At 44.0% G+C, this 23,511-nt stretch overlaps 1 protein-coding gene across 2 annotated transcripts in view; it reads left to right on the top strand.

The window, feature by feature from the left end:
• The first annotated feature begins 607 nt into the window (after positions 1–607).
• The window catches only part of SRPX (sushi repeat containing protein X-linked), a 47,220-nt gene continuing 24,316 nt past the window's right edge, over positions 608–23,511 (top strand). Inside the window, exon 1 of one of the 2 annotated variants that reach the window (XM_074572880.1) lies at positions 608–879. In XM_074572880.1, coding sequence (XP_074428981.1) covers positions 810–879 — 70 coding nt within the window. In that variant the 5' untranslated portion in view covers positions 608–809. The remainder of the gene's footprint in view (positions 880–23,511) is intronic. The other variant, XM_074572879.1, reaches the window with a different exon arrangement.

The raw sequence follows: 23,511 nt of genomic DNA on the forward strand, positions 1-23,511 counted from the left end.
TTTGAGGATCTGACTCACGATTTTTGAACATTTAAGCCTGGCCGTCTGCAGATTGCTGAGCAAGCGGAGCAGTACATCTTGGGAAGCGCAGCCCGTTCCCCTGCCCACAAACCTCTCCGGGCCTGTGGTCGGCAGCCACCGCCACCCTGGATGGGATGCGATGGCAGCGGCCTCCTTCCCAAGCGAGATCCCAGGTTGCTGGAGGAGAAGGGACCAGAGGGAGCCCGGCTTCTCCTCCCCATCCTGCTCTGGCTCAAGGGGAGCCCCAACGCCAGTGAAGCCGGGGCTGGCTCCCCCCAGCCTTGGAGGCGACACTGCCCCGGCCAGCTCGGTGCCCTGCTTGAGGCCGGGACTGTCACAGCGGGTCAGGGCACACACACACACGCCCCACAAGGGCGAGGGACTCCACGCCACGCACCAGGGGTGAGGGACCCCCACGGCACTCGGCGGGCCAGGGTGACTCCCGAAGGCCACGTCGGAGGGGGCCGCGCCGCCGCCCGCGGGCGGGAGAAGCCCTTCGCGGGGGTACAAACCCAGGGCTTCTCCTGTGCCGGAGCCCCGGGGGACGGGAGGGAGCAGCGCATCCCTCCCAACCGCCCGAGCCCCTTCCCGCCCGCTGCCGGCGTGAGGGGAGGCGATGCGGGGCGGGGCGGGTCGGGCGGCCTGTCCCGGCGGCGGGAGGAGGGAGGAGGAGTCTCCGGCGGCGCCCGGGAGCCCGCTCGGAGAATGTCTCCGTCCCACTCCTCCTCCCCCGCCTGCCCCTTTGCCGCGCAGCCCTCAGCCGGGAAGGGCCGCCGCCGCCGCGCAGCATGGGGAGCTGCTGGCTGCGCCTCGCCGCCCTGCTCGCTCTGGGGGCCTGCCCCAGCCTGGCCTACGAGGGTAGGGAAGGGAAGGGGAGGGGAGGGAAGGAAGGGGATCAGGAGCCCCCCAGAGGGGGATGAGCGGGGGACGCGGCGGGGGAGCCACCTCCTCCCGCCGGGCAGGGGATCGCTGCCCGCACGGGGCCCGGGGAGGGGGGCGGCGGGGGAGCGGCGCGGTGGCCCCGGTAGCCCAGAGGGGCGAGCGGCCGGGGGAGAGGGGCTGTTGTCTTTACTGCTGGGTCCCAGCCCGGAGCGCTTTGTCTCGTCCTCCGTCTTGTCCTTGCGGTGGCTCGTCCCGGGGCGGCCGTCGGCTGAAACGAAGCCGCCGCCGCGGCGTAGAGCCCCAGGTTATCCGGCGCGCTTAAAACTTCGATCCGTTTTGGGGTTTCAGGAGGCGGAGTGCAGGTCGGTGGTGGCCCATCGCTTTTTCACGTGGGGCATCGGCACATCCGCATCTCCCTGCCGTTGTCCTGGCAAACGGACGGAGGAAGGAGAAGACGCCCGGTCCGAGCTGCTTAAGTAAAACAGAGGCTCTGTGGTGTCCTGAAATGTAAAACGGGGGGGGCGAGCATATGTCTGGTGTACCAAGCCCTGGCTCCAGGAGCTTGGCATTTAAAAGTCTCGCACCCGTTTTTGTTGCCCGTGTGCAGGCAGGCGCATGCGGAAAGCGGATCTCAGTTTTCAGTGTGAAAAATGAAAGGGTAAATCTGGCCGGCCTCTTAACGCTCTGTGTAGTTTTAAAAGTGTATGGTTATGCTATTTCACTTCTAACTATTTGCATCTCGCTTCGCAAAAATTGAAATCAGCTCAAATTTAGGCCCATTTCTCTGGCAAAAGGAAATTGGCGTATAGGTCTGCCTGTTCTTCTACAGCAGCGGCACCTTGTCAGACTGAAGATTGCTGACTTGGCGGGCACGGCAAGTGAAGCCAGCATAAACTGGCATGCCATGGTGGTTTCACAGGTGCAGTCAATGAAAATTTGTGGTCAGAACAGAGCCTTCAAAGTCAGTGGGTATTCCTTCAAACTGTGGTGCATGACTGGGGGTTGCCAGGGGTGGGGGGCAAGGAGCAGGTGAGGAATGTGGCTGATAATTCACAGCTCTGCAGGTGGAGAACTGCTGTTTATTGGGGGTGCCTATTTTTTGGATCCAGGAGCCATCCCTACTTAAGCCATGGTTCTGCCCATGGAGGCGCACAAAGTGGCATAACGGTGGTATTTGTGAGTTGGAAGTTAGCTTTTCGTATTTTTGTTGGCGTGCTTTAAGTGGCTTCTTTCCAACATGAAAGATGCTGGAACACACATTTGTGTTCTTTCTTTACAAAACACTTAAGGTATTGGACACATCAGTTGCTAAATCAACAAAGACAACAGAAGTTTCTGTCCTGGCATTTCTCTGAGGACTGTTGTACTGCCAAACTCTCTTTATTTTCTTAGGAAGATGACTGAATGCTTTACTTTGCGGTTCCTGTGAATGTTAGCCTTCAGTTAGTTTGCAGAGGATGCTAATATCCTGTCCTTCTCTTTCTTCCTAAAAGGCCAAATGTAACTTCTCCAATCTTGAAAATCCAATTTTTGCCTGTAATCTTCAAGTTGGCTGCACAATAAACTGCTTGTTTCAGCTTCCACTCATTTGAAAGTCCAATTTTCCTCTCATGCTCAGTGTCAAAGGCTCCAAAGAACTTAAATCAGCAGCTGTATTTGTAAACCCTAATATAAAGTTAAGGTTTCATGTTCCATTTCTTTTGTTTGTTTGTTTTTTAGTAGAGAAAATGTGATATTCTTTCAAATCTTTATTCTCAATATGAAATCTAGTGAAACTGTAAATATATATTTCCTTTAACGGTACTGTGTTGGTATGTAATGGTGCACATTGGGTAGAGAATGCCATTAAGTAAACTAAAGCAGACTTCTTCAAAAGATCCTCATAGGATGCATGTGTATGTGGCCCTCCTGAGTACGGATTATACATGCACCTACTTCAATGAACTGTTACCAGGAAGTTGACGTTTAACTATTTTGTAGATTGAGCCAAACAGCCTATTTTGAATTCATACAAAATGCTTATTTTCAGTAGTAGATTGCTCTTGAAACGTCAGAAGTAGTCTAATCGGCTCTTGAATTCATAATTTGGTAACACTGAAGTTTTTTCTGTAGAACGTTTGTGCTTCATAAGCCAAAGACTAAGGTGAACACCACAATAAATAGAAATAATTAACACACCGTAAACAGAGTTCTGTGATCAATATTTGATGGTAGGCAGTAAAAAACAAGACAGTATTCTGTCTGTGAAAATGTGATTGAATTAATGATGTCCTTGGCATTAGGAAGGGGATTGAAAAATACCAGAATACTTAAAATTCTTAAAATACTTGAAAACATTTGAAGCAGCTGCTGTATTACCTGTAACTGTAGTTTCAAGTCTTGAAAAGATGCCCGTGGTCTTTTTATGTTGTTCCGTTCAAAGCCTGTGATGCGCTGACAAAGTCTCTTCGATGGACCACTCAGAGAAAAGTCTGGTTGCTCTTCAAGAACACTTTGGAGATGTACCTTTTGGAAGTTAAAACAACCTTAAAACTTCTTAAGGACTAAGGAGAGTGAGAGGGAGGACCTTTGGGCTCTTTCGTGACTCTTTCTCATCAGGTTCTTCTGCTCTTCCCCAGAGCTTCTCCCATCTCTTCTTTTCTGGTTTTCTGAGCTGTGAAAAACCAGTGTGGGTCCTTACCCTGTTGGGCTGGGGCAGAGCACTGCTGACCTTGCAGTAGTGCCGGGAGAGGATGCAGCTGTACGTACATGCATACATATGTACGGAAAACACTTGTTCGGTGGTTTGGGTACATGGAAATGAAATCAAGTGGCACTGTGTGGTGTAAGACTGTTGTACTTGTGTTTTTACGCTCTTAGTAGACAGATGAAAGGAAAAGGTAATCTATGATAAAATTAATCGGAAGTGGTTATACTGCATTAAAAAAGAAACTGCGCATTGGAACAGGATATTGGTGTGAAGGGACTGGGAACCTCGAGAGAGAAGCCATTAAAATCACTTAAAGACCATGTAGTATTATAGAACTGTTTTCAAAAGCTGTGTGAGATTTAGTTAAATGAAAAACAATACATGCATGTGGTATGCTTGTAACGTGTAAATATTTGGATTAAATATGAGTAGATGGGGGTCTGGTTGTGGACAGGGTCTCTCTTCTCCAAGTTGCTTTGTATAGCAAGGGGTGCCTCTGTGGGTGAGACTTACACATGCTGCAGCCCTTCAGAGGGAGGCAGCCCTTGCCCAATTGAGTTTATACTGTAAATATAAAAGGACAAAAAGAGGACAGGAAGACAAAACTGAAGGACATAAATATTTAAGATTGCTTGGAGTCACATGGCAGGCTTTGAGAAATAGGGCATTGCAATTAATATCTTGAGTCCCACTCATAGCTCTTGTCTGTCCATCAGACCGAGCTGCAAAATGGTCAAGAAACAGTCTCCAGGCCCCAAAGCAGCTGGTGTTCTGCATTGCCAAGGGTGGGGCCCTGTTGTGTTAGCTGAACTTTTTGTTGTTGGCTTTTTTTAAACACAGCTTGCTGTCTGCCTGTTAATCTTGGGTGACAATTTGTGCAGAAGTACAGTCAGGATCCACGTGTGTTCTTGGTTCTGTGCACCCTGGTCCCCTGAAGCTGAGGGTGCTGACAGCGTGCTGGTGGTGGACCCAGACTTAGGCGTTGGTCATGCTGGCTCAGCACAGAGCAGAAAGGCAGGGGATGCCTTAAAGTTGCTTGTGGTCCTGGTACAAGACAAAAAACAGCATGTGAATACAAGCGGATAAGTGTGTCCTAAGGCACAGCTTCATCCCAAGCGTTGTGCTTTGGACAGGTTGGCTCCTTCCAAATAAGCTCCAGTTAGCTGGGTGGTTGCACATGAATGAATAAGACTTTCAGCAGTAGGGAAGCCTAATAGGAATGACATTCTCAGGTGACCTCAAGTGCAACAGATATATCATGTTTATATCAATCAATAGTGTTAACTCATCCCCTGATGCTGCTTTCATGTTTTCTCATGTGAAGCGGGCCATCTTCATGACCTGTAGTAATTCCCTACTGAAAACTCCTCATGCCTTTAAGCATTATCAAAGCACTACATTTCTTTCCGAGTGGTCCTTAAGTAATCAGGTCACCACATCCTCCGTACTAGGCCTGCTCAGGCTGCTTGCTCTTCAGCAACACCTGGGGGCTTCATTCAGTGCAGCTGAAATCTCCAGGGTGAGATCACACAAAGAGTGAAATTGCGAAAATTCCCTGAGAGGTGCTTTTGATAAGTTGTTGTTTGGCTGTCCTTTTTCTTGCAGTGAAATATACCTTCCAAAGAGCACAGGCACACTAACTGCGTATAACAGCTTGGGTAGTTAAGTCTAGGCAGGCATTGGAGATGGTATCGGTGGTGCAGCAGAACATCAATAGCAGCTATTCCTCACCCCTGCAACCTGCTGTATCCCTTCTTATTGTTGGTCCACTGCAGTAGTAAATGCTAGTAGACATGATACGGGCTTCCTGAATGTCTAGAGTGTATAAACGTGGTATTTATAAAAACTTGAAATTGAGACTGCCGTCAGTACAGGCAGGCTCTCATCTGTGAAAGGTGTGAATGAGCATATGACTTGGAATATCAAAAACATCAGTTCTTAAAACAATTTGGTACTGTTGAGGTGCATTTTACTGTAGTCTCCTCATCTATCAGACAATTGAAACCAGTAGTTGTAAATAAACGAGAACGTTCCTGAAACATATTCTTTTTTGTTTTTCTCCCACTGTAGAGAGATGAATAGTATGGGTATCAGTGGGGTCAAATTTATGGCTAATGAAGGTACAGGGAGCAAGAGTTGGCTTGCTGTTGTATCGGCATTCAGTTGAATAAGCCACTAGGTTGAAAATTCAAACTCCTTATATACATGATACATAACCTTAGGCGAGTTGCATAGACTTAACTTGCTCTTCCTTGGTTTTCCCCATTGGAGATGTCTCTGTAAATAATCTACTACTTAGGTACTGCTGTCTACTGATTTACACAAAGAATGGAGTTTGGAGAGGGACATGGACTTCAGCCTACACTGTCAGATGTCTTAATGCACTGTTGATGAACCATAATCTACTGAATGCCAGAGAGAGTGTGAGGAGCCCAATTTGCATGGATGTGCTGTAAAGACACAGATGACGAATCCTGTAGTCTTGCGTGTTTTGACTCTATGTTGGAATTTCTTGCGATTCCATTACCGCAGGCAGACCATCTCAGAGGAGGCCCTGAAATAATTGTTGAGTCACTAACTAGGTTCTCTGGTAGCTTATAAGGTGTATATATAAAAAATACTTAAATTTTCAGGTACTAATGCAATGGTCCTAATTCTTGAGACCTGTACTATGCTGCCATATGTGAGATTAGGTAGTGTACGGGTCGCAGGAGCATCTTCATTGGGACTGTTTCCAAGGGATGGCTCCCCAGCCCACTAGTGTGATAGTTTGGAGTGGAAAGCTATGAAGAGGCAAACACCAGCACTCCCATCCCTCCCTACCTCCACCCCCATCACAGTACTAATTTTTTGTCCAGAAAGTGTATCAGTAATCTAATACTTCATTAAATTGTAATGTATACTGTACTGTAATACAGATTGTAATTTAATATTGTCAGTCTTTGTGTCTTTCATGGTACTTCTGTGAAACTCTGAAAGTACAAATCTTTTTTCCCCAACTGAGGTAACAAATTACACGTTCCTCTAAATACTTGGCTAATTTTTCTGCTTCTGAAATGTCTGTGTTGGTTCTTTATTTATTTATTTATTTGCTGTTTCAAGTTATGTTATATGTTAAAAATTGTGGTGTGCTGGGGATCATCCATTTCACAAGGCATTCACTTAAATTTTTCTAGCGCAGTAAATTAACAGCTCAGCATAGAGGACAGGGCTGGCTGGCCAGCACGTCTCTGCCACTGTTTCTAACTATTGATTGTATTTAAAGGAGCACTGCTAAGGTTATTCAAACTGAAAATTTATGCTGCAGTATCGTGAAAGTGGCTCCAAATTATAGGTTTTAACTGTAATGATTTTGATCTTTCCTGTAACTTGAAATAGCCACTTAAGAGCCCTGCCAGAGTCTGAAACCACTTCAACTTGTCATTTGGCATATCTTCACATGACGAGAAAAAGGATTCTTACATTTCTTGAGAGACCCATGGAAATAAATTAAATTTCCCCAAGTTAATACATATGGGAACCTCAGCTATGCCAATATCTTCCTTTTGTTGTGCTTGAGGAAATAAATGGTGTCTTTGCCGTCTATGTAATGCACAGAAATGTGGAAGGAGTAGTTGCATGGAGAGTAAAGCTCTGTCAAGTGCAACATAAGGATGATAAGAAATCTTTCCCCCAGCCACTATTATCACTAACTAGTGTTTCTTGGCAGCTGCAGGGATTTTTCCTGAGAGAAAAGTCTAAAATTACATCCCCCTCTTCAGTTCTGTGAAGATGGAGGGAGAATGCGTTCAGCATGGGGGCACGTTAAGAGCCTGCTACCAGCACGCCCAAGTGAGTCTGTCGAAATACCTTCATGCTGGACTACTGTTAAAATGGAACTTTTCTGCTAAAAGGCTTATTTGAGGAGAAAGTGTTGCTCGTGGGTTTTTGCTTGTTTCCTAAGCAGAAGTTACTGGGCTGGCAGTACTGTGGTTCCCTGGTTTGGCTGACTGGCCTTCGTTACCAGCTCCTGATTTTTATTTTTAGTGCTATTTTTGTGCTTTCTTCTCTAGCACTTAGCAGATGCTACCTTGCAAAAGCAGCTACTTCATGTTCCTTCATATCCTTCTCAGCAGCATCTTCTTTTTTCTTTTTGGTTACTTTTGGGAGTCGTGCTTTCCCTCCAGGAAGCATTAAGACAGCTATGGCTTGGTTTTGCCCATCAGGGTGGACTCCTTGTTCTCTCCCCAGCTGTCCTGGGCTTCCTCCTGCCCATCCGTGCTGCCTGACTCCTGGCGTGCAAGACCTCAGGCAGGATCCCTCACCTCGGTCCCTGTTTGTTCAGGTACTACAACATGGTAGGGTCCAGGTCCGGGCCCTGGCCAGGGCTCCCGGGCATGTCTGCAAGTACAGGAGAGGTTTCCAAAATGGCTTTCTCCCAAACCTACTCTTGTTCATGTTTTTCATTGCTGGAAACATCCTTTCTTCTCTCACCCGGGCGGCAGTTTTCAAGTCTTTTCTGCTATTCTGCACGCACTTTTTTAACTTAGCTCTTGACTTTGAGGTGGGCTGCTCAGCTTTCTTGCCTTCCCCTGCATGAGCATCGCTGGCTCCCTGGATGGGAATAATGTGGTGGCTTTACATGTGATCTCACAGTGAGTTGTCACAAGCTACCGGGGAGAGCAAAGCTTGATGGCAAGGCCAAGTCGGGATGTGGCTCACATAAATTTATCTAGGATGTCTTCCTTTACGCTCTCATGCCATTTGGTGTGAAATAAGCACTGAGGGTGGGACCCATTTTATTGCCTTGGCTGGTGCTTTCTTTTTCAGCTGGCGTTCTCTGTGTCTTTGCTGGCCATCTCTTGGTCTTTACTGCCCTGGTTTCAGCTGTCGAAGGTCAGCTCAGTAGTCGGGAGAGCTGCTGTTCCCTCCCGGCAGCATGCAGGACAAATGACAGCCTGGGAGATGGAAACACCCCCAGTCAAGCTGGAGTGCTGAGCCTCTGCAGCTCAGGCTGGGGGCAGGAGGGCATTTTTGGCAAAGGTTTTTGCTGTTGAGCAGATACAGTTGGTACAACTTCACGCTTTTGCTTACTCAATGCAAATGTGTCTTCATCTGAGGACAGGTGACGTCAGTGGGCTTTAGGTTGGCTGCTCTACAAGACCAAGTTTTGCCTGATGCACAGATCTCAAAAAGAAAAGAGAACGGCATGAAAAGAGGCATGTTCTGGGTTGTTCTAGTGAGACACAAGCAGGTCATTATGAGCTGTTTTCAAGAGGAGGGGAAAAACCCCACAATCAAAACATGTAGGATGCATATCATAAAGATTCTTGATTGCACTCCTTTGTTGGAAACTGGTGAGAAAGTATCTACATATGTGTATATGTGTCTTTGATTTGTGTCATCTTTGAATTGTGACGTGCAGCTGTGTCCTTCAGGGAGGCACAGAAGAAATTTCTGCAGCTTTGCAGGAAAAAATATAACAATACGTTCTATGTTACGGCTATCTTTTGCTCCAGATCTTGCAGTGGGTAAAAATATACATGTGTGAGAATATTCCAGAAATGCAATTTGGATGATTTAGAAGTTTGTCTTATAAGGAAAGTTTGTATTGAAGATTCTGAAATTACTGTGTTGTTGTTACAGAAGGAAACCCTTTTTTTTTTTTTTTCTAATTGTGTAAAATTTAAAATTTGTCACAACTCTGAGTAGAGAGGGTTTTTTACAATTTGAGCAGTGTGATTGAAGACATCTGATTTCATTCTTCCCTACTTCTCGCCCTCTTCTTGTTCTTTTCAGGAAATGCCATTGCAGTTTACGGTACTGGATTTAGACGCGTCACACACATATCCACTAAGAATAGCATTGCAGTTTGAAAGCAGTCATGGGCTCGGGTTTCTCCAGCAGTGCCTTGTCATGCCGCATGGTTTACCCAAAGCCTACACTTAACCAGTGTGGGCTGGCAACATGAGTCGCTTAGCAAAGTCTGTCTCCTTTTTGGCTGTACCACGAGAGTTTTAAGCTGCTCGGGTCTGTGGTCCATCCTGGTGTCCCTCGGTGGTGTTTCATCAGGCTGCCTGACACTGACTGGGCAGATGGGGGGGAGATACTGCTTCCAGCTGCTGCCTCGGCATTAAGAGCCTATGCCAGTTACAGTTTTCTTTAGAGTTTTCAACTGTTGGGCAATGCACATAAAAATAATTACTTAATTTGATTCTGCCCATCTTGAGTCCATCCATTGTGGTTCTCTAGTTATACTGTGTCACTCATAAGTAAAACAGGCCAAAATTAACATATCTCTGTCTAGCTATTTTTGAAGATTAAAAACATGTTGGCTCGCAGACATTCACAGTTCTAAGCTGCCTGGAGGCAGATACCAGAAACAATACGCCTGGCACTGAGTTACGGTGGCAGTGAAATGTTTAAATAAAGAAAAACACGCCGCAACCCAACAAATAATAAAAAGGTCTTTCCTATACTTTACTTTCCTGGGAAAGGAATGGATGTGAGTGCCCCGTGCTGAAAGGGACCACCTTTCTTATTACTGTAATAAGAAAAAAGGGACAACGAAGGTGTTTTTTGTGAAGGCATCTGGTAGTTTGCTTCAGCTCTGTACCACGGATATCTTTTTGTGACGTTAAGGCAGCTGGTTAGCCTGTGTGTGCATCCCCTTTGTAATATGGTTTGTCTGGAGAACTTTGACTGAAAACATTAATATAAGGAGCAAGTACTATTATTATTGCTACTGCATGTGTAGTGCATCATATTCAGTAAAACCGTATAGGTGTGTGTAGTTGTGGAACTGCTACAGGTTGCTGTTGTGTCTCTCTAAAGCTGAAAAGGTGTGACCTGTGCCTGGTTGTGGTTCTGGGCTGCTTCAATTGCAGCTTTTGGCTGCGTTTCCGTTTTGGTAGGTATCGGGAACCACGTTTTTTGTTTCTCGTTGGTACTTGACATTTCTCTTAATGAGATAGGAAATAACTGTCTGGGAGAAATGGGAGAAACTGTAAACTTGCTTTGACTTTGAGTTTAAGGAAATTTCCGGTCAAATGCATCAAATCCTGAGTAGTTCTGTAATAAGGGAAGGCAACTTTTGCATAAATGCCAGCAGTGCTGTCGGTGTATCACTGATACCTTTTGTCCTTCCCACCAGCACATTAGAAGCTTGCAGTGGTTAACTGGCTGACAACTTGTCATCTTTTTGGAAAATACGAACACCTGAACTGTTTTTTGGCTCTGTTTAAAGACAAGTGCTTCTGATTGGGGATTCTCCAACTGAATGTCAAAACCAAGAATATTAAACTATCTTTAGATGACTCCAAGGCATTCAGACCTCTTAGATACCGGTAACAGTGCAGGACGTGCACTGCAGCCCTGGAAGTTCTTTTGTTTTATTCTTATCCAAAGTCATCTTTTTTTGCAGTATTTTTGTCTGCCAGTTTAATATGTGGCATACTTATAAAACGACTCACACATTTTAGCTATAATGTACATTAAAACCCACCTATATTGTGTGTGCAATAAAAGACAGCTTGTAACTCATCAGAGTGATAATATGATTGATGTATAGCTGGTTTCCCTGTTGGAAGGGTAAACCAGTTTGCCGAAAGGGATCAGTACAAAGGAATTGAAAACAAGTCCTCCGTCTGAGTTATAAAATATTTCCTAGTTTGTGAGCCCCTCACAAGGAGAATGGGGTGTGATTTATTTGCGATGGGCGAATGTCGTCTCTAAAGCACAACCCTGGTCTCTCTTTACTCTTCTGCCTTTAACAAAGCCACTCTTTATTGCACAAAGAGAATGAGGAGGCAGGGTGGTGAACAGAAAAAATTCACGCTGTAGTACATGACACATGAGAATAAATTAATGTATTAGTAATGGGTTTTGTGGTGTGGAGCCTGATGGTTCTCAGGGTTCCGGTTCATAGGAAGCCGTGCTCTACAAAATCTCCTCAGTCATTCTTGGATGAAAACACCATGGTAAGAGGGACTGATAAATGGCAACAGAAGTGCGCAAAGGGAAGACATTTTAAATAAGACCTTGTGGCTGCATAGATTAGTTTTATTGCATGATTTAAATAAACTTAACTGGAAAGCCCTGCGCACCTGTTCAGCAAACTGCAGGCTCTTCTCACCACCCTCCTCCCAAGCCCTTGTGAGACCTGATGCAGCAGCTTATGTTTTGGATTATAATTGCTATTTAATTCCTGGTCATTTCTAGTTTCCACTGTGGAAGGAGCTGTGTGAGTGTGAGCAGGGGAGGAGGAAGCCTTGGCAGGCTCAATGGTATACACCAGCTGACAAGTTCGTGCAGGATTGCATCTCTTCTGGGCTTTTAGTTCGCAGCCACCTGCGATGAGGGTGCTCCAGCCCCATAACAAGCTCCTGAAAATTTTTGGAGGCTGGAGCATGATTTACTTCGGGGAGCTGGCTGATGGACTGATCCTGCTAAGAGCTTCTTGCAAGGTGGTGGGTTGTCAAGAGGTGGTTGAAATGTCCTGTAATATAGCCGCTTTTTCCCAGAAACGATTTCTGTTCTCAGAGTGAGCTGAGTAAGGGAGCTGGAACCAGGGAGCTTATTGTCAGGTCTTGTTGGAGGTTGCCCTTGGCCTGATTTCTTACTGGCAAATGTTGACTCATCTCCGGCTGCTGTTGAACTGGTGCCTTTGCACATAAGAGATGCTGAAGAGCCTGTCCGCTGCAGAGGGACAGAGTGGTGAGAGGCAAATTACTGGATGAGCTGCCCTGTACAGCTGTTTAACCCCTTGCATTCTACCGCTGTTGCTGAATGTAAGATCCCATTTTCATTGATGTGAAAAGGCCAGCACAGGACTATACATAAACTATATATGATTGTCTTTTGCATACAAGACACACCAGACTGTGAAACTGACTGTACAGTGTGTTTCCAATTTTGCGTATCGTAGCAAAATTTCACAAGAAACAAGGAAAACTTTAAATCATGAAAAACACCCCAACAAAACTCCAAAGCACGCTTGTAGATAGGCAAGTATGTGGATCCTTTGGTTATTATTTGGTCTGTTTGCAGTGGAAATCCATCTCAAATCTTTCACCATTTTAATGACACAGGATCAGATATTCAAATGGAACGTGAGAGCACTAAATCAAGGAACCCAAGCATTTGATTTTGTTTGTGTCTGGGTGGTCCAAATCATGAAGGCTTTTTCCAAAAGCTGTGCCAGTTCACAGCTGAAGAGATGTTATTTTCTGCTGCGAAATGTCATGCCTGGTTGAGATACGTAGAAAACTGCAGAGTTGATATTTTTCTGATTATTTAAAAAAAAAAACAAACAAAAAAACCCAAACCAAACCAAAAACAAAACCACAACCAAAAAGCTGGGAGGTGGGGGGGCTTTCAAACTTCTGATTTCTACATAGAAGATTTCAGGGTTAGGTCTGTCCTGATGCCGTGAGGGCTGGCAGCAGGACAGGGACCTTCCCCAGCAGCCCGGAGGCAGCAAGCAGAGCTGGGACGGGGACTGGCTCCCACTGCAAGGACAGGGTGGCTCCGATGTGTGAGGGGCTGGCAGGGTTGGAGCTGGAGTGAGCGTTGTGGGGAGTGATATGTCTCACGTGTTTGATCTTCTGCTGGACTTTGGGTTAAATTCCACATCATTTACAGTGTATTGATTCTTGGTAAGGATTTAGGCAATGGTTTCATTTTTCTGTGAGAATTATTACTAGCTTAGTACTTCTTGTGTGGATTATTAATATTTTTTTTTCCCTGCATTGTGTTTGACATGGTTTTTTTTGACATGTGTTTGACATTCTTATATCCGTATCTCTGGTCTGTGTGACAAACTTGCAGCGTTGTCAGTCTGCCTTTAATGGCAAGCCCTGAAATCTCACCAGTCAGTTTTTCAGACTTTGAGGCTTCTGTGAGGAAGAAACAGTGAGAAATATGGTGGCATCCCTATCCTGTCTTTATGAGACAAAGCAACTGATATTTGCTGTATGTCCTCAGGTGCTTTGAATAGCATAATATTTTGACTCTCAGAAGAAACTTACTGTGACAAGAATACAAACAAATCCATAAATCTGTTATTTAAAAATGTCTGTTCTGCTAGGAGTTTGCTTGTTCTTTCCGAGAGCCTCTAGATTGTCCATCTTCAGGACACTTACGAAACCTGAGCAATTTTTCAGTACTAAACTGCCTTTGTGGACAACTAAAATCCATAGAACTGGCTATTAAAGGATTGTATCCTAATTACGATAAGTGAACCCTGACTGTGGTAATGTGAACCTGCCTGCCAGCGTGCCTGCTGGAGCTGGTCATTCCTGCCGGCTGTTGTTCATCCATGCTAGGCATCAGTCTCCTCGTAACAAAGGGGACCCAGAGTGTGGCCATCCTTAGGTAACATAGCTGCACAGAATACAGCACGACTTCATATTTCCCTGCTCAGCCCTGCTGCTTCACCGCACGCTCTGTCCTGACGACAGGAGGCTGGGGCTGGACCTGCCGCTGCGTTGCCAGGAGCTGAAGGAGGTGGGGCATCATCTGTCTTGCTGAGGACCATGGTGCTGGCCACAGCCTCCCAGTATCTGCTCTTGGCCTCGAAGGATGGGAGGGATGGGGAGAAGGAAAGGGGTGCTGCTGGATATTTGGTAACGATGTGGTGCAGGTGGGAGGAGGAGAGAGGTGGGCAGGTGTGGTCGCCGTCTCTGTTGCCCTGCGCTAGCTGAGGATGCCCTTCTGGTTTCTGCTTCCCTGACCACTTGCTTTCTTAAACTTATCCCCTGAGCGGTGCAGAGGCTCTGCAGAAGCTGGGACCAGGCTACCAAGGGAGAAGGAGAAGCCCTCAGCATTTACTGCAAGGACTAGGAAAAAGCATTTTTCCACTCTTCAAGCTCATACCTTTTGAAAAACCTACAGGTTGGCCATATACACGTTCCTCTTCTCTCCAAAAAGGTTTCTTGTGGGGTCCGACTTTAGGTGCTCTGGTCACCTCTGCTGTTTTTGGTAGTGGCAGTGGATTTTCACTGCCCTTTTCCCTCTCCTTTTTTTAATATAAAGCTGGTGCTTCTCACGAATCATGTAGTTTCAGCAGATATAATTAAAAGAATCACCAACAGATCAAAGTCTATGGTATCAAAAGTGATCAGTACAGTATATTTTTTGGTAATAATCTTGTGATTTTTGTGATATGCATGTATCATTAGTGAAACTGGGACATCTAAGCCAATATCCTTACAAATGACCTCGGTAACCACTCTTTCGGAAATAAACTTATTTACCCTCTTGTTTTCAATGGAAGTAAGAACTTGGAGAACATCCTTTTGATTGGGAGTTGCCACTGACATGAATATTAATGAAAAATGAGGAAGGGTTTGGAGGGAGCATCTCAAATGTTCCTTTAAGATCTAATCAGCATTATTTTATGCTGGCTGTAGCAAAGAACTTTTGAGTCTGCCTTAGGATATGATTACCATTTATTATTTTAAATAAAATGAGCAAGGCAGTTCTCATCAGTTGGTTTACACAACTTCTGTGCTTTTGGATGTGAACTCTGTATTAAATACTGTTTGCTTTGAGGCTGTTTTTAATAATAGTCTTCAGAAATAAATTAAATTCCTACCTCCTGAGTCTTGACAGCAGTTGTTTACTTTTTCCTTCATTGATTAGTTTGCTATTAAATTTTAAGTTCCTCTGCACCTCTTTTTTTTTTTTTTTTTTTTTTTTAAGTTCCACCTATTTTTCTGTCAACTTTGCTCAGTTTTTGACCTGCTGACTGTCTTACATGGCACTAGGTCGTTCCTTCAGCTCTTCCTCCCTAGTGTGACGCCTGCTTTTTCTGCTTCATGGTACCCTTGCAGAGCACTAGTAAAGCATCAGTAGTCCTGGAAGGTCTCTGCTTTTCTTCCAAGAAGGGCCTCCAGTATTAATGCCAACAGACCTTAATGCTTTCATCTGTTTGCAGGTGTCATGGATAAAATAACAAATTTTCTACAGCAGGGACTTTGTAAAACAATGTTGATGCTTCTAGTTTCTCTAAAAGGAATCTGTTCACATGAAAGTGAGATGTAAAGTATGCTGTGACAGACGACTTCTGGACTGCAGTTGTATTTATTCATAAGAAGATAAGTAGTGAGAAAATGCAAGATGACAAGTTAAAGCTAATGTGGGGAGAAGTCCTGCTTGAGCAAGTTGAGGATAATGAGCCACAACAAAAGATGTATTTTCTTTTTAAGTGGTGACTTAAGCAGAGAAGGTAAAGAAAAATTGTGCAGGGGAGAAGTCCCCAGGGGAGGAGTCCTCAGGGGAGCTTGCTGCCAGCATAGAGTTTACCATAGTTCTGTGTTGCTTCTGACACTGTGTGACTCCACTTACTAAAGAGCAAGAGGAGATCACAGTCAGTAACTTCACATTTTTCCACTCCCCTTCTGTTTTCTAGGAACTTGTTGGAGAGTTTCCTATGGATTACAGTCAGCTCCCGATGTTTAGTTTTTAAGTGTTGGTGTAGTGTCTGATACTTAAAGCTGAATTATTTTTTTTTTCCTAGAGAGTCTTTCTTTTAGTCTCCTCATAAAATCTGAAAAATACTTTTAAAATGGCAGAGCGTCAGAAATAACATGTGACTCAAGGATGCAGAGAGGAGAGGAAAGCAGTGTATCTGGTGCTGTAGTGTTAAAAGTTAGATGCTGAGATGTGCCAGTTTCCAGTGTCAGCATTTAAATAGGGGAAAAAAAAGTTTCTTCATCTGTCATCAATTCGGAATAGATCAGGATTAGTTTTCAGTCTCTTCCTTTGGAAAATTATCCCAAAGTCCACTGGAATTTGTCATTAAGGAGACTTTCAGCTTGAATGTTCTTTACTTAATTAACCATGTACTAATAGTTCTACCTCTTTTTAGTTACTAGTGGTAATACCTCTTTTCAGTCCCTTATTGGCCTTGTACAGGTGGCCTTCTGTTTTTCTGCCTTTTCAATCTGTTACTAAAATGTAGGCCTATGTTAAACACCCTATAATATTTTAATATGAGGGGAAAAAAGCATATTGAAGTATGTTCACATGAATTGTTTCTCTGGATCTTAAAAGACAGCAGTCTTATCTATAAGTGGTAGCATTTGTTTGCCTCTTCAGAGTCCCAGTTTGCTTTTCCATCTTGCAGCCTTCTAGCGCATCTAACAGTGCGCCTGCCCGCAGCGTACCTGTCCTTTCATCCTTTCCCCATTGAAGAAGCCTCTGAAGCACCTTCTTTATGTAGGGCTTTATGTGTAATTCAGGCTTGATTTGTTATAAACTCAGTTCTATAAATTTAATGAGAAAAATCTTAAAAAAAAAAAAAAAAAACCAAAACCGACCCAAAAGCAATTGCTTCTGCTTAGCGTAGAAGGTAGCAATGGCCTGTGAGAGCCCTTTGAGCTAGAAGAATTCGTGCCACAGGGGGGAGGGCTGTTCCTCAGATCTGCTGCCCTGGTGGAGGTGTGCCCTGCCATCAGGGATGGAAACCACTGCAGCATCCAAGCGTGTTCGTCCGAACAGGGATTCATCCCAATGCCTGGGGTAGTCTTTCACCCTTTCAGGTAGCCTGGAGGCAGACTGGTCAGTGCGGCTGTTGTGAGGGCGGTTGTTGACTTCACCTGGACACAGCTTACCTATTTTCCTGGAGGGCTTCAGCCACCCCAGCTCTTAGGAAGAGGCTCTCTGATGAGACCGGATATGCACAGCTGAACAGTGCTGTCAACAGACCTGTATTGCTTTCTTTCAGTGAGGTGAAAGCTCTCCAGGTCCCTGCCAGCCCATCATTTCCTCATGACTCCAAATTCACACATCAGTTTGATTTTTGGGATGTGTAAGTAAGATCCATCAGCAAAGCAGCTTTGGAAATAGAGTACCTCTGGGCGCTGGTCACACGTATCTCCAGGGGGTTATGTAGCCTCCAAAGTCCTGGCAGAAGAGGAGGGGTTGCTAGCAGGATGCAGGTGGGCAGTTCTCAGCTCAGGCTGCTAAACCATTGTAGAGAAAAGGGCCAAATTTACACCAGCAGCAGAAGTGCTGTGAGAAGCTAGCCTAGAAAACAGAGGGCAGGTGGAGACGTGCTGCAGGGTTATAAAATAGCTGGAATTTCTTTAATTGCCTGGAACTTCATGCTTAAGTAGATTAGGCTGTTGTAGTTCGTAAGAGCGGTGACAAAGCTGTAAATAATTGAGATGAGCTGGTGTCTGCCAGGATGGGACAGAGTTTGGGTTTCGCTGTAGACATATATTACCAGTGGATATTGTACAATGCTGTGTGAGAGCAACAGAGAAACCTGTAACACTCGCGGATGTCCAGACCATGGGCAACGTGTGGACAGCCTTTGCAGAGCCTCTTGTGCTTTGTCAGGCACAGAGTGCAAATTCTTCTATATCAAGACTTGTCTGTATTTTCCATGCACAACCCCGTCACTGCTGTAAATAATGAGCACTTTGCTTTCCTGATAATGCGTCACCTCTGGCTTAGACCATGTATGTGCTCAGAACAGAAAATCTATTATTATACAGCGTGAAGCCACGATAGCTGTGTTTTATGTAGATGTGATGCAGTGTGTTTACCCTCCTTAAACCTATTGATTAAAGAACGTACATTTTGTTCAGCTGAATTGATTTATATTTTAGTGTTCGTGACAATTTTTGTCCTTTCTTTGGTAACAGTCTGTGGTACTGTGACTGTTCCTGATCATGAAGAGAGATGCTGCCGCTAGGGGTTTTTTTAGCATTATTTATTGGAGTTACTTAAGCAAAAGTCAAACTTTGAGTTCCCCATGGCCTGAACAAAGGAAACATTTTTCTCCAGCCCCCTCCCTGTTGGTTTCTTGGCATAATAAGCTGCCGTTCCAAATATTCAGGGACTTCTTTTGTTTGCCTGTCTTTTGGGGGTTTTTATTTTATTTTATTTTGCTCGATTTCAGTTTATTTGCAAGATCCTGCTCAGACGGAGCCCTTTAAAAGGGAGGGCAGATGCTGTTGGGCCTTCTCTTGCCAGCATAAGAAAATCATGGGAACGAACTTGTTCCTCTCTAGTTATTTAAGTGTTTGGCAATAGTTTGGCAATGAGTCCAAACAAACAAAAAACCCAAACACCACAATTCACTGGCCATGCTGAAAATCAGCATTTCATGAGAGCATTGTTCATGTACGTAATGTTCAGATTTTTCCCTCTGAGGCAAACTCCCAGCTTGACCCCTGTAGCCCATCCATTCCGTCAGTCATTGTGGTACCTTGTGGGATGTACTTTTCAGCATCAAGGGAATAAGGCCAATGTGGGATATAATGAACAACACAGGAGATGACTGATATTTCCCTTGAAGACATACCAATGTCAGCTCCCAAGTCTATCTTTATTAGCCCCTTGAGCTTTTTTTTTTTTACAGAAATTGACGGTTTATTTCAATAGCAGAGACCTTTCGTCCTTATGTTTCACCTTTTCATCTAGATTTTCTTTAAAGAGCATCCAGAGCAAACCAGAATTTCCAGAATTAGGATTCTGAAAATGCCTCATTTGTTTTCATTGAATGTAAGGACACAATTTTCATGAAGTATGTTAGTTTTTTACTGCTTCAGCTGTATAGTATTTAAAAAAAAAATAAATTACCGAAGGTCTTTGGTCATTTTCTGTGAGTATACTGCAAGCAATATTTGAATACATTGCTTACCCTAACTCTAAAAACACAACTATAGTAAAAGCAAATGCATTTTCAATGGAGAAGGATATCTGGGAGCAGCCTAGGACTGCACTGTGGTTCCTGGACTGTACACGTGTGTTGGCAAAGGTGTATATAGCCTCTGGTTAAAGTCTGCCAGCTTTTCCCTTGACTGCTGCTGTGTTACAGGACTTCTGCCTGGGTTGAGTCAGAGCCACTTGAATGACTTCCACTTTTATTGCCAGACTGGGGAGGAAAAAAAAATCCCCCAAAACCAAATCAGTGGTGGAAAGTGTTCTGCTCTAGATTTGCTGTGTCTAAGATACCTAGCTACCTGTGTATGTAAAAGGAAGCAGAGTTGAATTGTACTTTATAGAGCTTTTCTGGACTAATACTAACCTCTGTGCCCAAGCCATTTCTGTCCCACTGCTGATTTTTGTGAGAGTAAACTGTGAGATTTTTGTGAGAGGGCACGGCTTGCCTGCTGCTGGATATGACTTCATTGGAATGAATGAGACACCTTATGCCAGTAGTAGTGTTTTCTTTGTCACACATTATTTGCCAGCACATAAAACTCATTTCATTTTGTTATCTGACTGCTATGTAAAGCCATAGTGTTCTCAACATGTGTAATTAATCTGTTTTGAAACACCTTCGTGGCTGGTTGTCAGCTGCGGAGTTTCCTCGTAGTCGCACTGGGTCACAGATGGCAAGGGAGGAGGGAAGAGATGATCTTTTGGGAAAAGAACCTGTGCCTGCATTTTCCTAGTCAGATTCACAATTACTGTGCAATTGGGTGGCTTCGTTCCACAAGGCGTAAGCTACTGCTGGCATGCAAACTTCAGACATCTCTGACCTCTTTTGAACTTGCTAATTCTGAAGCTTTCTGCTCTGCATTTCAATTGAGCTTTGATTATGACTACTTTGCAAGAGCTGTACTTTGATGGAATCTCATATGAGGCATCTCTCTTGAAGCAAGTTAAAACCTGTGCTTTAAAACATGGTGTTTGCATCTTAATCGATACCAAGACACAGTGAATTCATCTGTGTGTAGCCCTGAGGGGATCTTCTTACTACGGGATTACTTTCTCTGCCTGAAAGACCTTACACCTGCAAGGAGCAGAAGCACAACAGTGGCGTGGGGCTTGCGGGTGTGCTTGGAAGCTCAAATCTTTGCTATCCACATGTGTATTTCCATAAATACAGGCAGGGAGATTTCTAGACATGGAAGTTAATCATCTGGGCTACTGAACTGCATGGAAGATTACTGGAAAAACTGTTAACTTGGTCTGGATGAATGAGCTGAGTTTGGATTTGGGAATATGCCATGATTCGCTTGATATCCTCTGCTTCTTGGTTCAGCACAACTCTTGCTGAATACAAGACTGTCGGGTTTCTGTGCTTTAATTTGCAATCTTGTGCATTGCAAAGATGATTGGGACGACTGATTGAGTCAAGCAGGGGGATGAAAAGTGGTGTGGCCAGTGGGAAGATTCTTTGAGGAAAGAGGAAGGCAAATGGTATCTTTGGACTTACATTTTGAAGACAGTTGCCATTAGATTCTCTACATTTAAATATGTTAATTAATACAGCTGCATTTCTGTATCAACTCACCCGTAGGAAGATTCAAGGCTAATCAATATCTCTGGCTATTTATTAATTGATTTTGCTGGCTTTTCCTCTGTTATACATTCCGCTGTGATTTATGTAACAAAATTACTTTTATATTTGTTATGGGCTTTTTTTAAGCCTTTCAGACCAGATGCAACAAAACACCTAAGTGTGCAGACAGCTTTTAAACAAAGACTGAAATCTCACTGAAGCCAATGGCATTTAAGCACAAGCTTTGCAGAACTGGGGTGTAATGTTCAACCAGTAAAGAATGAGATGAAAACACCTGTCTTTCCGTTTTTACTGCCATCATAAAATGAGTACAAGTATTCTCTCACACAAAGTAAAGCCCTCTAACATGATGGTCGTGACCATGTTTGGTACCTTCTCTGCCACCTCATGTACGTCTTCCAGACTTCTGAGGTCTTAGTGTGACCTAGCCCTGCTGTACCGCAAGAAGCTCTACAGTCTGCTGCACATAAAACTAAGTTTTTTTAGTTCATGTATTTGATATGGCTTCAGGTGCCGTGGAATGTAAAACTCTGAGGCAAAACATTGGAGGAACTAAATCCAGATGTTACAGAGTTACTGGTGGAAACTCGTCATCCTCTTCTTACACGTGCTTAAACTGATCAGCTGTTTGAATATGGAAGGTATTCCCAAGTGCTCTCATCTTTTTTGGATAGTCAGTCTCTGGAATGAGCCTTCCTTTCCTCCCACTATCAAGAGTAGACAGTGCCCACAGACCAGAGAATATGCCAGCTAAGCTCATTTAACTCACGTTGTTTCCCTGTGCGCAACACACAGTGTCCTTAAAACTGTTTTTTGTTTTGTTTTGGGGTTTTTTCGCTTTGCTTTCCTTTTGGTTATTCTGTGAAATTTGCCGTGCAGCTGAAATTGGAAATTATCACTGTATTTTTAGGGCTGGCTTTTCTGTTCTCCTTTTCCCAGCAATGTTCGAAAAATTGGAAATGCAGTCCTCTGTACTGAAATACATACTTAAGTAAATTGGTGCTATATTTAAGACTTCAAGCTTCAGTAGAGCATAAACTGGAACACTGACTTTTGCTGCTGTATAGTATGTACCTCAATTGTACGTAATCCTTATAAACCCTGAGACGAAGACCATGAGAAAGAAGAAGGGGAAAGAAAAAAAAAGGCTTAAGAAACTCGGTGGTCTTAATTGACAAAATAGCATCACCCAAAAAAATCTGAGCTTTTGTTAATGTATTCTGCAGGACTGCAAGTACAGTAGATACGAAACTCTTCAGTCTTCCTGGTGCTCAATTAGGAAGGTGAGCATTGCTGTTCAGACAAAAGCCCTTATTGCAGGCTAAATGCTGTAACCTCTTGTACTTAAGTGCCTGAACTTGTCCTGTCTCAGGACAGTGAACTGTAAAAGGTTCACGATTGGTTTCATGAAGTACGCTGTTGTTGTCTGAAGCTTATTTTCAGTTCATCCAACTCAAAAAGGGTTAAGAAATTTTATGTCAGTCATGAGAAAAACAAGTTTGCATAGCTATCCTGCCTTTATAGTCCATATTCCTTCTTATTCTCATTTATAAAGGATTTATAACGCAGTAGCGTGTTAAATGTTGTTCGTGTGCACACCTGCATATGACATTATGTTCTGGTGCCCTGATTCTGCCAGCAGACCTGCATGGGTGAACTTTGCAATGGGGAGAGGAGTCCCATGTGCATGATCCTACGTTTGCCCACGTGCAACCACTCACATAACCAGTGGCATCAAACAGTGCACCAGAATCCTTGTTCCCTTTACCCGTGTGCGCGTAATGTCAGCGACCGTGGTAAAGATCTTACCGTGAATCACTCTGCTAAGGTTTATATGCAGTTGCAGGCTTTAATATTGTGTTCCTCGCTTACTGGTGCTCTGGTTTTCCTTTATTTTAAAGAAACCTTTAAGTCTTCTTTCAGTATTGATTTTTTTTTCTACATTGTTATTATTATTTTAAACCTTGCCTTGGTGCTGCTCGTCAGAATTAAACCAGTGAGAAAGTGCCTGTTTTCAGGTTGGAAACAATGCAAAGTTTTTCGTTTTTTGTAGGATCAAGATGCCTAAGCAATTGTTGGTAGCTTTTCCAGTTCTGGAGACATTTGAGGCGGTAAGGCAGAATGGAAAGATTGTTTTCCGATTAAAGGTTAATCGGGATTAATTAATTAATTAAAAAAAGGTTAATACCATATCTGAAAGGTTTTATTGTGGAGGTTACCTACCCGTTAGAGAGGTTTTGCCTGCTGTGGCCTAAATTGGTGTGCCTGACAGTTGTGGTGAAATCTGGGATCTTGTAGTCTGAAATAGTGTCTTTCTCTCTGCTCAGGGATCTGTGGTGCACAAAGGAGTAATGTACATAAGAAAGTCGGGTTTTGAGCCAAACTGAGGGACAGCAGGAGTCCTCTTAAAACTTCCTCTGCGATCTGATAGCATTTGTCTTCCTTCTCTGGCTCAGCAAACACCAACAAATTGATTGTCGCTCTAGTGTAGCAATCGAAATACCCTCCTGTCAAAGCTTTTGTAGCCTTATTAACAAACAGGCAAAGGGGAGGATGATCCGATCCTAGAAATAAAGGAAGCATCTTGTTCAATGCATGTTTAGCTGTATTTAATTTATATATCTTGTATTTTGTGCATACGTGAATGTGCCATTGTAATCTTTGCCTGTTCAGG

This window comes from Larus michahellis, chromosome 1 (assembly GCF_964199755.1).
Source record: "Larus michahellis chromosome 1, bLarMic1.1, whole genome shotgun sequence".
Classification (NCBI taxonomy): Eukaryota; Metazoa; Chordata; class Aves; order Charadriiformes; family Laridae; genus Larus; species Larus michahellis.